Raw genomic sequence first — 11409 nt, 5'->3', positions numbered from 1 at the left:
GATAATGGTAGAAGAAAGAGGACATGTAATACTTTTAACAAGATTAAAAAATAAATTAATGGGGGAAAAATATCCTCGGGTGAGGATTATAAATAAAATAAAAGCAGTTAGGTTAGTATTCAAAGCATACTAAACATTTTAGTCATAAACAAAATTTGTGCTATAATTTATTTTGTAAGATGATGGGTGGGTGGGAGTGTTTAGGGAGGGTACAATAAATTAAATCTTAATTCTTCTTTAATAGGAAATCATTCAGTAAAGTAAAAGAAATGAAAAAAAAAATCCACTATGAAGGTAAATACCAAAAGAAATAATAGTTTAAAATCTGTGTTTGCCTCTTGGGATTGGACTTCAGATTAAAGGCTGAGCAGGTCCCTGTAAGCCATGCAGCAATATTTTAACATATATACTATTATTTTAATAAAAATTAAATTAATAATATTTAAAAGCCTACATAATAGGAAAAGCCTAGGCTTAGAAGTCAGAATCCTGGTTTCTGATCACAGTTCTACTATTAACATATTAACTCAGAGATAGTTATTTAACTCACTAAGCCTCAGTTTCTTTGTCTAGAAAATGGGAGTGAAGCACCTAGCTCATAAGGTGGTCATAGGATTAAATGAGACAATATGTGAAAGACACGGTGCCACCACTAGTCACATGTCACCATAACATTAATAAAACTGTTTTTTGGTTTGTTTTCAAATTTGTCCCCCCTCTAAAGTTCAGCAGAACTAGTGAACAAAAAATATATCACTTTCCTTTGTAAGAATCATTATCAACTTAACTGTACATATATATACACTCATCTCCCTTTATTGAGCTCATACAAAGAACCTGTAGTCTTTACTATGTAAACTTAGGACTATCTCATAAACAGTTTCTATGCCGTTTACAAATTGTTTTACTATGGCAGTTATAGTCCTCTCTGTATTCCATTTCTCCTTACCCTACACTCCTAGGTACACATTAGATAACACAACAAAACTGCTGGTGGATACACCTTCCCCAGCAGTGTTATACTTACTGTCTTATAACTGTGTCCAGCCAAGAAGAATTTGCTTCAGGAACTTTTAAACATGCCAAAGCTGAAGCTTTTATGAGGAAGTCATTGACAGAAATTTTGCTTTTCCCTTCTAACATCTGCAAAGACAAGAAACCATTGTTTTTTAAATTATCTTCCCAAATACTGAAATTATATAAACTTGGAAAAGGAGATGGGAGAGGGATTTACAAATGTTCTGAAGGGGAAAGGATGAAAAAATATACTCAGGTGAGGATTAAAAAATAATCCTACATAATAAAAGGCCAATATGCTAATCAACCAAACGGCGGGAGGACCGGTTGCTATGACACACACTGACCACCAGGGGGCAGATGCTCAATGCAGGAGCTGCCCCCTGGTGGTCAGTGTGCTCCCACAGGGGGAGTGCCGCTCAGCTGGAAGCTGGGCTCATGGCTGGCGAGCACAGCAGCAGTGGCGGGAGCCCCTCCCACTTCCGCAGCAATGCTAAGGATGTCCGACTGCTGGCTTAGACCCTTGGAGAGCAGACCTAAGCAGTCAGTCCGACATCCCCCGAGGGCTCCCAGAATGCGAGAGGGCACAGGCCAGGCTGAGGGACCCCCTACACCCTGAGTGCACAAATTTCATGCACCGGGCCTCTAGTAATGATAATAAACAAACAAACAAATAAATAAGATTATTCACCATGACATAATTGGATTTGTTCCAGGAATGCAAGGTTGCTTTAACATTATTACATTAATGTAATAATGTCTTAATAGGATATAGGACAAAAACCATATGACCATTTAAGAGACACAGAAAAGCATTTGACAAAATTCAACAATTCTTCATGATAAGAATATTCAACAAACCAGAAACAGAAGGTAACTTCTTGATGATAACAGATCTACAAAAACTCCACAATCATCATCATATTTCACTGGGGAAAGACTTATTTCCCCCTAAGATCAAGAATAAGACAAGGTGTCCACTCTTGCCGCTTCTATTCAACATTGCACTAGATGTGCAAGCCAGAGAAGTGAGATAGTAAAAGGAAATAAAAGGCGTCCAGATTAGAAAGGAAAAAGCAAAACTATCTTTATTTGCAGATGACATGACTTTGTATATAGAAAATCCCAAGGAACACACTAAAAACCAATGTTGTAAGATACAAGATCAATATACAAAAGTCAATTTGTATTTCTATACAATAGTAACAAACTATCTGAAAATAAAATTTATAACAGTATTAAAAAGAAAATACCTAGGAAAAAATTTAACAAAAGTGCAAAAACTTGTACTCTAAAACTACAAAAGTCACTGAAATTGAAGAACTAAATAAATGAAAAGACATCCCGTGCTCATCTTAATATCCCTAACCCTTATAGGAAATATCCAGAATAGGCAAATCTATAAGACGGAAAGTAGATTAGTGGCGGTTTAGGGCTGCGGTTATAGCTGGAAGGTGTATGGTTTCATTTTGGGATGATGAAAATATTCTAAAATTTATTGTGATGATTTGTCATACAACTATGAATATACTAAGACCCACTGAATTGTAAACTTTAAATGGGTGAATGGCATGCTATTTAATTATATCTGAATAAACAATTTAATATCTCTCTATATAAAAGCCCAGCAGAACAGAACGACTGGTCGACCAGTCGCTATGACGTGCACTGACCACCAGGGGGCAGGCACTCAGGATCTGCCACCTGTGGTCAGTGCGCTCCCACAGTGGGAGTGCTGCTCGGCTGACTAGGATGAGCAGCACTCCCACAGCAGGAGCAGCCACTCAGAGGGCCACAGCCGCTTGGCTGACCAGGATGAGCAGTGCTCCCAGAGCAGGCAATCCCCACAGGCCACACACCCTACCAGTGCATGAATCCGTGCACCGGGCCTCTAGTAATTAAATAAAATAATATACTGGACATATATTTTTCATGCCTAATTCACAAATATATTATAAAACAGCTTTAATATTTTGACAGTGAAAGTCTGTCATCATCTATGACCCCTGAGGCCAGTTACAAAGTTGTGCTGATGCTTCACTGCTTCATTTATCCATTCTTGCACCTAATATTTGAGAGTCTACTCTGTTGGGCATATAACTCTAAAGCTCTGGATATAAAACAATGAAAAAAAAAGTATATAAATTTTATTATCAGCCCTAGCTGGTTTGGCTCAGTGGATAGAGCGTCGGCCTGCGAACTGAAGGGTCCTGGGTTTGATTCTGGTCAAGGGCACATGCCCTGGTTGTGGGCTCAATCCCCAGTAGGGGGTGTGTAAGAGGCAGCCAATCAAAGATTCTCTCTCATCATTGATGTTTCTCTCTCTCTGCCTTCCTCTCGGAAATCATATCAAAATATATTTTGATATTTTACAGAGAGGAAGGGAGAGGGAGAGAGATAGAGAGAAACATCGATGAGATAGAAACATCGATTCAGCTGCCTCCTGCACGCCCCTCACTGGGGATGTGCCCGCAACCCAGGTACATGCCCTTGACCAGAATCAAACCTGGGACCCTTCAGTCCGCAGGCCGACGCTCTATCTGCTGAGCCAAACCAGCTAGGGCAATAAAAATATATTTTAAAAAAAATTCTATTATCAGGTAGCTTACAGTTTAAAGGGGATGAATAGATAATAAGATAAACATATAGACATTGTTAAGAGCTAAGGAGAAAAATAAAGCTGGGAAAAAGAACTAAAGAGAGAACTTATTTACCTCATTCCTCTTCCCTTAACTTTAGAGCAGCAGTTCTCAACCTGTGGGTCGAGACCCCTTTGGCGGTCGAACGACCTTTCCACAGGGGTCGTCCTGCATATCAGATATTTACATTACGATTCATAACAGTAGCAACATTACAGTTATGAAGTAGCAACGAAAACAATTTTATGGTTGGGTCACAACATGAGGAACTGTATTTAAAGGGCCAAAAGGTTGAGAACCACTGCTTTAGAGTAAGATGACCAGAGAAAACGAGGTAATGTTAAATCAAATCCTTCAGGAAGAGTAGGAGGAAGCCAGGTAGATACTAGAGGAAGCATAGCCCATGCAGAGGGAACAGCATGTAGGTGTACAGGTAGATGCTGAGGAATAGCAAGGCAACTATTGTGTCTTCAGCAGAGTGAGCAAGTGGGAAAGTAGTAGAAGAGGAAGTCAGAGAGGTTATAGACAGCCTGTGTAAGGACCCTATGCCACTCTAAGAAGTGTGGCTCTTTTCAATTCTTGAAAATATTTTTCATCTTCCTGTCTCCTACTTCATTAATACAAATGGTAGTCTAGATTCTTACCACCATAACTTCATGTTTATATGACAAGCAAAAATATTATCTACCATTAAGGTATGCCAGTATGTATAAATCTAACATATTAATTTTTCTTAAAATACTGCTAACATCATGTCACTATTACTTAATGTTTAATTCATCAAGTCCAAATTCTTCTGCTTATAAATAAATCAAGGTATTTCCCTAAACTAACAACTGTATCCACTCTAGAAAAGGTAACCTATCTCCTAAATATGCTATCCTTATTTCCCTTAAAAAAAAAAAGTCCTAGCCAGTTTGGCTCAGTGGATAGAGTGTCGGCCTGTAGACTAAAGGGTCCTGGGCTCAATTCCAGTCAAGGGCACACGCCTTGGTTGCAGGCTCCTCCCCGGCCTGGGCCCTGGTCAGGGCTGGTGCAGGAGGCAACCAATCAATGTGTTTCTTTCACATCCACGTTTCTGTCTTTCCCTCTCCCACTCTCTCTAAAAAAAATCAATGTAAAAATATGCTCAGGGTGAGGACTAAAAAAAAAAATTTATTGATTTTAATGGGGTGAGGGGAAGGGAGGGAGAGTGTGAAAGGAGGAGGGGGGAGAGAGAAAACTTTCTTCAACATTTTTGCCAGTCCAAACACTTCCTATTTTCCACAGTTCAACCAAGTGTTTCCTACACCATTCTGAATTCCCCAACTCTGTCACTGGTCTCCCCGTTCTCAGAACTCAGGTAACACTTAACAATGTAATCTAGCAGGCCAGGGGCATTACCACAGAGACTGATCTACAAATGAATATTTTTACTTTAATAAAAACTGCCTCCTGCCCTAGCCGGTTCGGCTCAATGGATAGAGCCTGCAAACTGAAAGGTCCCAGGTTCGATTCTGGTCAAGGGCACAGGCCTGGGTTGTGAGCTCGATCCCTAGTGGGGGACTTGCAGGAGGCAGATGATCAATGATTCTCTCTCATCATGGATGTTTCTATCTCTCTCTCCCTCTTCCTCTCTGAAATCAATAAAAAATATATTTAAAAAAATTGCCTCTCTCTTTTTCACATGCATGATCTTAATTAGATAAGCTCATGGAGAAGGACTATGACTTATGCTAAACACTATGTAAGTGTTTGGTACTTTAACTATAAACACAAAGTAAACACACTGTATCTTATCTATCAAAGGACTCAGTAGTCTCATAGAATCATAGTGACTCTGCTAGGCTAAAATGGATCCAAGGCAAAGTCAACTGTAAATGACAGGCTTTAATCAAGGGTTAGAAAAATGAAATTTCTCCAGGACAGTTTTTCCAAGTTAAAATTAAGATGACACCCATATTCCATCAACTGGCATACTGTTACAAAAGATATGGGCAAAAATGTCAATGTTTAGTGGTTTATAGAGTTGGAATTTCCAGACCTTTTACCTTATTAAGTTCTTTCCGTACCAACAAAACTTCTCCCATATTGACATCAATAGAAAGGTAATAATGAGGTATGGTTTGCTTGGATTGCATTAACCGCTGTGCAATAACCTGAAACCAAAGAGATTCAAAAGTCAATTATCTTGAGTTGAGGTGAGACTTTAACTAATTCAGGATTCTGTTTGCCTCTTTACCCTGTTCCTGGTAATGTTTACCTCAAAAGCATTATTAGAATTGGAAGACAGAGGACTACACCGTACCTTAGCCCCTTCTAACATTTTTTAATCAGAACAGTGTTTACCCCAAGTATGTAACTGGCCAAACCAAACATCTCTTAAACTAATCATCTAAGACTGCCAACTAAAAAAAGTCCGTTTCAGCCTATGGATGCAATGAAGATGCTCCCACCGCCTTAGTTCCAGATTTATGATAATACTCTTACTCGACGAATGTTGCTGATTGGGATATCTGTGAAGACACCTGTAGGTACTGGTGCCACTCCTGGAGCTGGGGGAGGCACGGCAGCTGCTGGAGCCTATGAGAAGGTAAAAAAGCTCTTAGTAACTGTGGCTCAACCTTAGCATAAGCAAATGGAAACAACTACTACTGACTCTTGTACAGATAACAAAATACAAATTAAAAGGCTAATAAAAAAATAGCTGTTTCTATCCCAAGTGCAACAGGGATTCAAATTTGGAAATGCTTAAGAGTTCTGATTTTAATTTTTATACTTAGAATTCCGTAATCATGTTTTAAGTATCACTGTTCTTTGAGCCAGAGTATGTATAATGATTAGTTTGTCAAAATAATTTTTAAAAAATACATTTTCATTGATTTCAGAGAGGAAGAGAGAGGAGAAGAGAGATAGAAACATCAATGATGAGAGAATCATTGATTGGCTGCCTCTTGCATGCCCCACACTGGGGGATTGAGCCTGTAACCAGGAGGTCACATTTGATTTTCAGTCAGGGCACTGTGACCTTGATGTTTCTCTCTCTCTTCCTCTCCCTTCCTCTCTGAAATCAATAAAAATATATTTTAAAAATTAAATAAAATAAAAATAGGGCCTGAATGGAAAAAAGAGGATGTGCTAGAAAAAAATGTAGTGTCACTATTAAAAAAAAAAAAACAACACAATTTGGAATGCATGTCAATTTAGTGTCTCATCTTTGCTTTTATAGATGAATGACATCATATTCAAATCCACATACTACTAACCCCTGACATCAGGCAAAAGAAAACACAATTCTGATTAAGCTATTTCATTCATATATAATGTATGAAAGGGTCTAATAGGCTGGACAAAGCACTTTTCAGGGGACAAACTGGGGGGGGAAAAGCCAATGTAACTCACAGGAGCAGCTTTAGTAGGCACAAAAGAGTCGATGTCTTTCTTGATGATTCTGCCTTCTGGTCCCGTCCCTGGAAGAGATACATAAATATCAATCCCACAGACAACACCCTACTGCTGGTTCCTCAAGGAGACCAACACTGTGATTCTGCGCGCAAGTTCCTAAGGTTCTCTACCAAAGGCTGAAGGGATCACAGCCTTAACCCTGCCCTCTCAAGTTCCTAGAAATACCAGCTTTTGTCGATTGTTACTTTTAATTCACAGAGTGCTCTTGCTTCATCTGTAGTGGTTTATTATTTTTTAAATATATTTTTACTTATTTCAAAGGAGAAGGGAGAGGGGGAGAGAGATAGAAACATCAATGATGATGTCCTATCTGCTTTGGCTCTGTGGATAGAGCATCAGCCCGAGGACTGAAGGGACCCCAGGTTCGATTCTGGTCAAGGGCACATGCCCAGGTTGCGGACTCGATCCCCCGTAGGGGGCGTGGTGTTTCTTTTCTTTTTTTAAATATATTTTTTATTGATTTCAGAAAGGAAGGGAGAGAAAGGGATAAAAACATTAATGATAAGAGAGAATCATTGATGGGCTGCCTCCTGCACACCCCACACTGGGGATCACGCCCACAACCCGGGCATGTGCCCTGACCAGGAGTCAAACCATGACCTCCTGGTGCATAGGTCGAGGCTCAACCATTGAGACACGCCAGCTGGGCAAAAGTGATTCTTTTTAACTATAGCAAGTATTCCTCTTTTGAAGTTTTATCTAATTAAATTGTACTTTATTTTTTCATCTCCTTTACTTTCAAATTGGGAAATACCAGCATAAGGGTAATGCTGAGTACAATTTACACCTCTAAAAGGAAGTTTAAGTGCCTCTTCCTGGTTAGCTCAAATAAACTTCTTTCTGAACCATTAAAGAGATCTCATTTGGGTTCTAGATTCATTTGACCATAAAGAGCCCAGGTAGTGTGCTCAGTGGTTGAGCGTTGAGTTTGATTCTGGGTCAGGGCACATGCCTGGGTTGCGGGGTAGATCCCCAATAGGGAGTGTGCAGGAGGTAGCCAATCAATGATTGATGTCTCTCTCTGAAATCAATTTAAAAAAAAAAAGAAAGAAAAGAACTCCTTTTGTACAGAGTCAACAGTTATGGTAACAACTGTGTTAGATAAATCAGGCAAGTTAATATTTTTACCCCAAAACCATGAATTACTGTAAGTCATAATGATCTTATCTGTGGAACCATTCATTCCTTATGTGGTCTCCATTTTTCACAACTTTCCCATAGTAGCCAAGGGTCTAAGTCTAAACTGGCCTGTGTTGGAGACTCTGAAGGAAATAGGTGTAATGTCATACATAAGGAAAGATCTTCAAAGTTCTTACTAGAGTTTATTTTTAATTTCCTTCCTCCTCCCATCCACAACCTCTTTAGGTTTAACTTCAGACCCAAGTAGTAAATAATCCTGAACCTTAATTCTAAGGAGATTCAGAATTTAGTTATTAAAATACCTTTTACAATGGCCCACTTCTAGAAAAAATTTGGTCAAATTGATTCATCTTCCCCCAAGGCAGACTTTTAAAAGGATTCACGTTGTATGAAGTTCGTCCCAACTCCTTTCCTTCATTATGAAAACTGAGTTGGCTAGGATTGTGTTTATCCTCACCAGGCGCTCTAGAACAGAGGTAGCAGTACCCCTATTAGATTCCCCTCCTTTTAAATACAGAAGAAACCATAACCGCCCCTTACAACCAAGGCCGATCCGACACTGCAACCCCTCAAAAGAAGGAAAGCTGTAGCACTGCCTCGCCTATGCTAACCGTCAGCCACCTAACTATTAGGAGTTACATGCTTTTGCCTATCTCCCCAGGAAGGCACAACAGGCCATCGTAAAGCAATACTGGTAAAGGGAAGAAAACTAGACTAGGACAAGAATGTACGGTTGTTGTCAAATATAAACTAAACAAATAGCTATAGTCACTTTAGTCTCATCTGTAGGAGAGAGACTATAATAACAGTTCCTGCTCACAGGATAAAACGGGATAGTGACAAAATTGCGGGTTATGTAAAGTACAGCATAGGGAATAGTCAATAATATTGTAATAACTATGTATGATGTCAGATGGGTACTAGACTTATCAGGGTAATCACTTTGTAAGGTATATAAATGTCTAACCACTATGTTGAACACCAAAAACTAATATAATATTGTATGTCAACAGCAATTGAAAAAAATTTTTTTTCCATGAGATAGTGATGTGAAAGTGCTTTGCATCAAAAAAATATAAAACAATATGGCTTTGTGACAAATCAACTTTGAACATCAGGGTTTAGAATTTAAACGTTTCCCCCCAAATGATTACATTTTGGTCAAATTTGCTAAGTAATCTGTCCTTATAGAGAGATTGAGCCCAACAACCAATGGCTAATGATTTAATTAACCACACCTTCTTACTAAGACTCCTGAGCCCTGGCTGGGTACCTCAGTTGGTTAGAACATTGTCCCATATGCCAAGGTTTCAGGTTTGATCCTCAGTCAGGCACATATAAGAAGCAACCAAAGAATGCAAAAAATAGGTGGAACAACAAATGTGTCTCTCTCGCCAATAAAAATTAAAACAATATTCTTGAATAATGAGATTTGCTGAGTTTCTAGGTTGGTGAACACATCACTCTGCTGGGAGGGTGGTGCTCCCAGAGAGGGCATGGAAGCTCTGCAACCCATCCCACCCCACCCCACCCCACGCCTTGTCCTATGTATTTCTTCTATTTGACTGTTTCTGAGTTGTATCCTTTACAATAAAATGGTAATAGTAAGTAAAGTGCTTTCCTGAGTTCTGTGAATCATTCTAGTACATTATTGCACCAGGGGGAGAAGGGTGTTAAGAACTCCTGATTTACAGCCAGTAGGTCAGGAGTCTGGTGGTCCCAGGACTTGCAACTGGTATCTGAAGTAGGAGTGTCTCATGGGACTGAGCCCTTAATCCTGTGGAGTCTGACACTCGCTCTGGATAGTTAGTGTCATGATAGGATTGAATTACTGGATACCCAGTTGGTGTTGTAGAACTGATTGTTGGTGTGGAAAAAATACATTTGATGTCAGAAAACACCACACAATCAATGATCCTCTCAGCTCACTTATTCTAAACCACTCCCTCTCCCTCCTGTAAAATTTATTTGACCTCATCAAGACCTTCATTCCACTGACTCCTCTGTTCTCATCATCCATTATTTCCTTTTGTCTTCAGTTCCTCCTTACCCATTTTACACCCTGTGGATCACTGTTATAATCACTTCCTGATCAAACTCCAAAATGTCAGCCTTCACAGTGCCAGCACCAGAGTTGCTTAATGTTGCTGGGGTGTGGGTGTTGTGGGTGTGGGGGTGTGTGTTGGGGGGGGGGGGGGGGGGGGGGGGGCACTTGGGGTGAACACACCTAGCTGACTAACTGTACCACAAACCTAAAATAGAGACACAAAACTACACTGAAATTATGTTTTCCTTGAACTCACTTTCCCAATCTCTGAGAACACTACACAACTTAACCTCAAACCTAGCCACACTCATTCTCCAGCTGATATCCTCACTTCGAATAGCAGCAACCAGAGAGGTATTCTACCCATCCTCCACTACCAAACCTAAAATCCCACCCCATATTCTCTTCTCTCCTATAAAAACAAAATGTCCTAATTCCTGTCAAAGGCCAATCCCAACACCTCTTACTTTCCCAAAATATAAGAGATACTTTTCAACCTATCCAAACTGGCTTCCACCACACATTTCTTTTGAAATTACTGCTGTCGAGTCCCCGTACCCAATCCTTGACTAAGTTCTGTTCATTCTGTCAAAAAATGTACCTTGAAGCTGTCCATTTCTTTCCACTTCCACTATCACCACCATAGCCTAATCCAGGGGTGGGTAACTTATTTCTGGCAAGGGTCATTTTAATATTTTTAACATCACTTGAGGGCCACACAAAATTATCAACTTAAAAATTAGCCTGTTGTATTTGGTCAAACATTTAATTAACTCACCCAGAATGCCTTGACAGGGCCAGACCAAGTGATTTTGTGGGCCTTATACAGCCCAAGGGCCAGACGTTCCCCAGCCCTGGGCTAAGCCACCACCATCAGTTCCAGAAACAACATCTTGTTGTCTTGGCTTTCATTTAATCCATTTTTAAAGAGGCCAAAATGATCCTTTAAAAATGTAAGTTCTTTGTTTTAATCTTTCAGTGACTTCCTACTGTACTTTAAATAAAATTTAAATTCTACCATCTATACTAATAAGAGGAATATGCAAATTGTCCAGGACACTGTCACAGTTAACACTAACGACCAAACAACAGGCTGCATGGGGCGACAAGGCCAGTGGGGGG

The 11409-nt window shown here is 39.7% G+C and overlaps 1 protein-coding gene across 1 annotated transcript in view; it reads right to left on the bottom strand.

Annotated features, from left to right (window-relative positions):
* The window catches only part of DLAT (dihydrolipoamide S-acetyltransferase), a 30069-nt gene that overhangs the window by 7938 nt on the left and 10722 nt on the right, over nucleotides 1–11409 (bottom strand). The window contains exons 7-10 of the mRNA XM_005856849.2: nucleotides 7038–7105; nucleotides 6126–6218; nucleotides 5687–5794; nucleotides 1028–1143 (exon numbers count right to left, since the gene is read on the bottom strand). Coding sequence (XP_005856911.1) covers nucleotides 1028–1143; nucleotides 5687–5794; nucleotides 6126–6218; nucleotides 7038–7105 — 385 coding nt within the window. The remainder of the gene's footprint in view (nucleotides 1–1027; nucleotides 1144–5686; nucleotides 5795–6125; nucleotides 6219–7037; nucleotides 7106–11409) is intronic.

This window comes from Myotis brandtii, unplaced genomic scaffold, assembly GCF_000412655.1.
Source record: "Myotis brandtii unplaced genomic scaffold, ASM41265v1 scaffold105, whole genome shotgun sequence".
Taxonomy (NCBI): Eukaryota; Metazoa; Chordata; class Mammalia; order Chiroptera; family Vespertilionidae; genus Myotis; species Myotis brandtii.
Note: the sequence above shows the minus strand (reverse complement) of the source record. Positions and strands in the feature narration are given on the sequence as shown.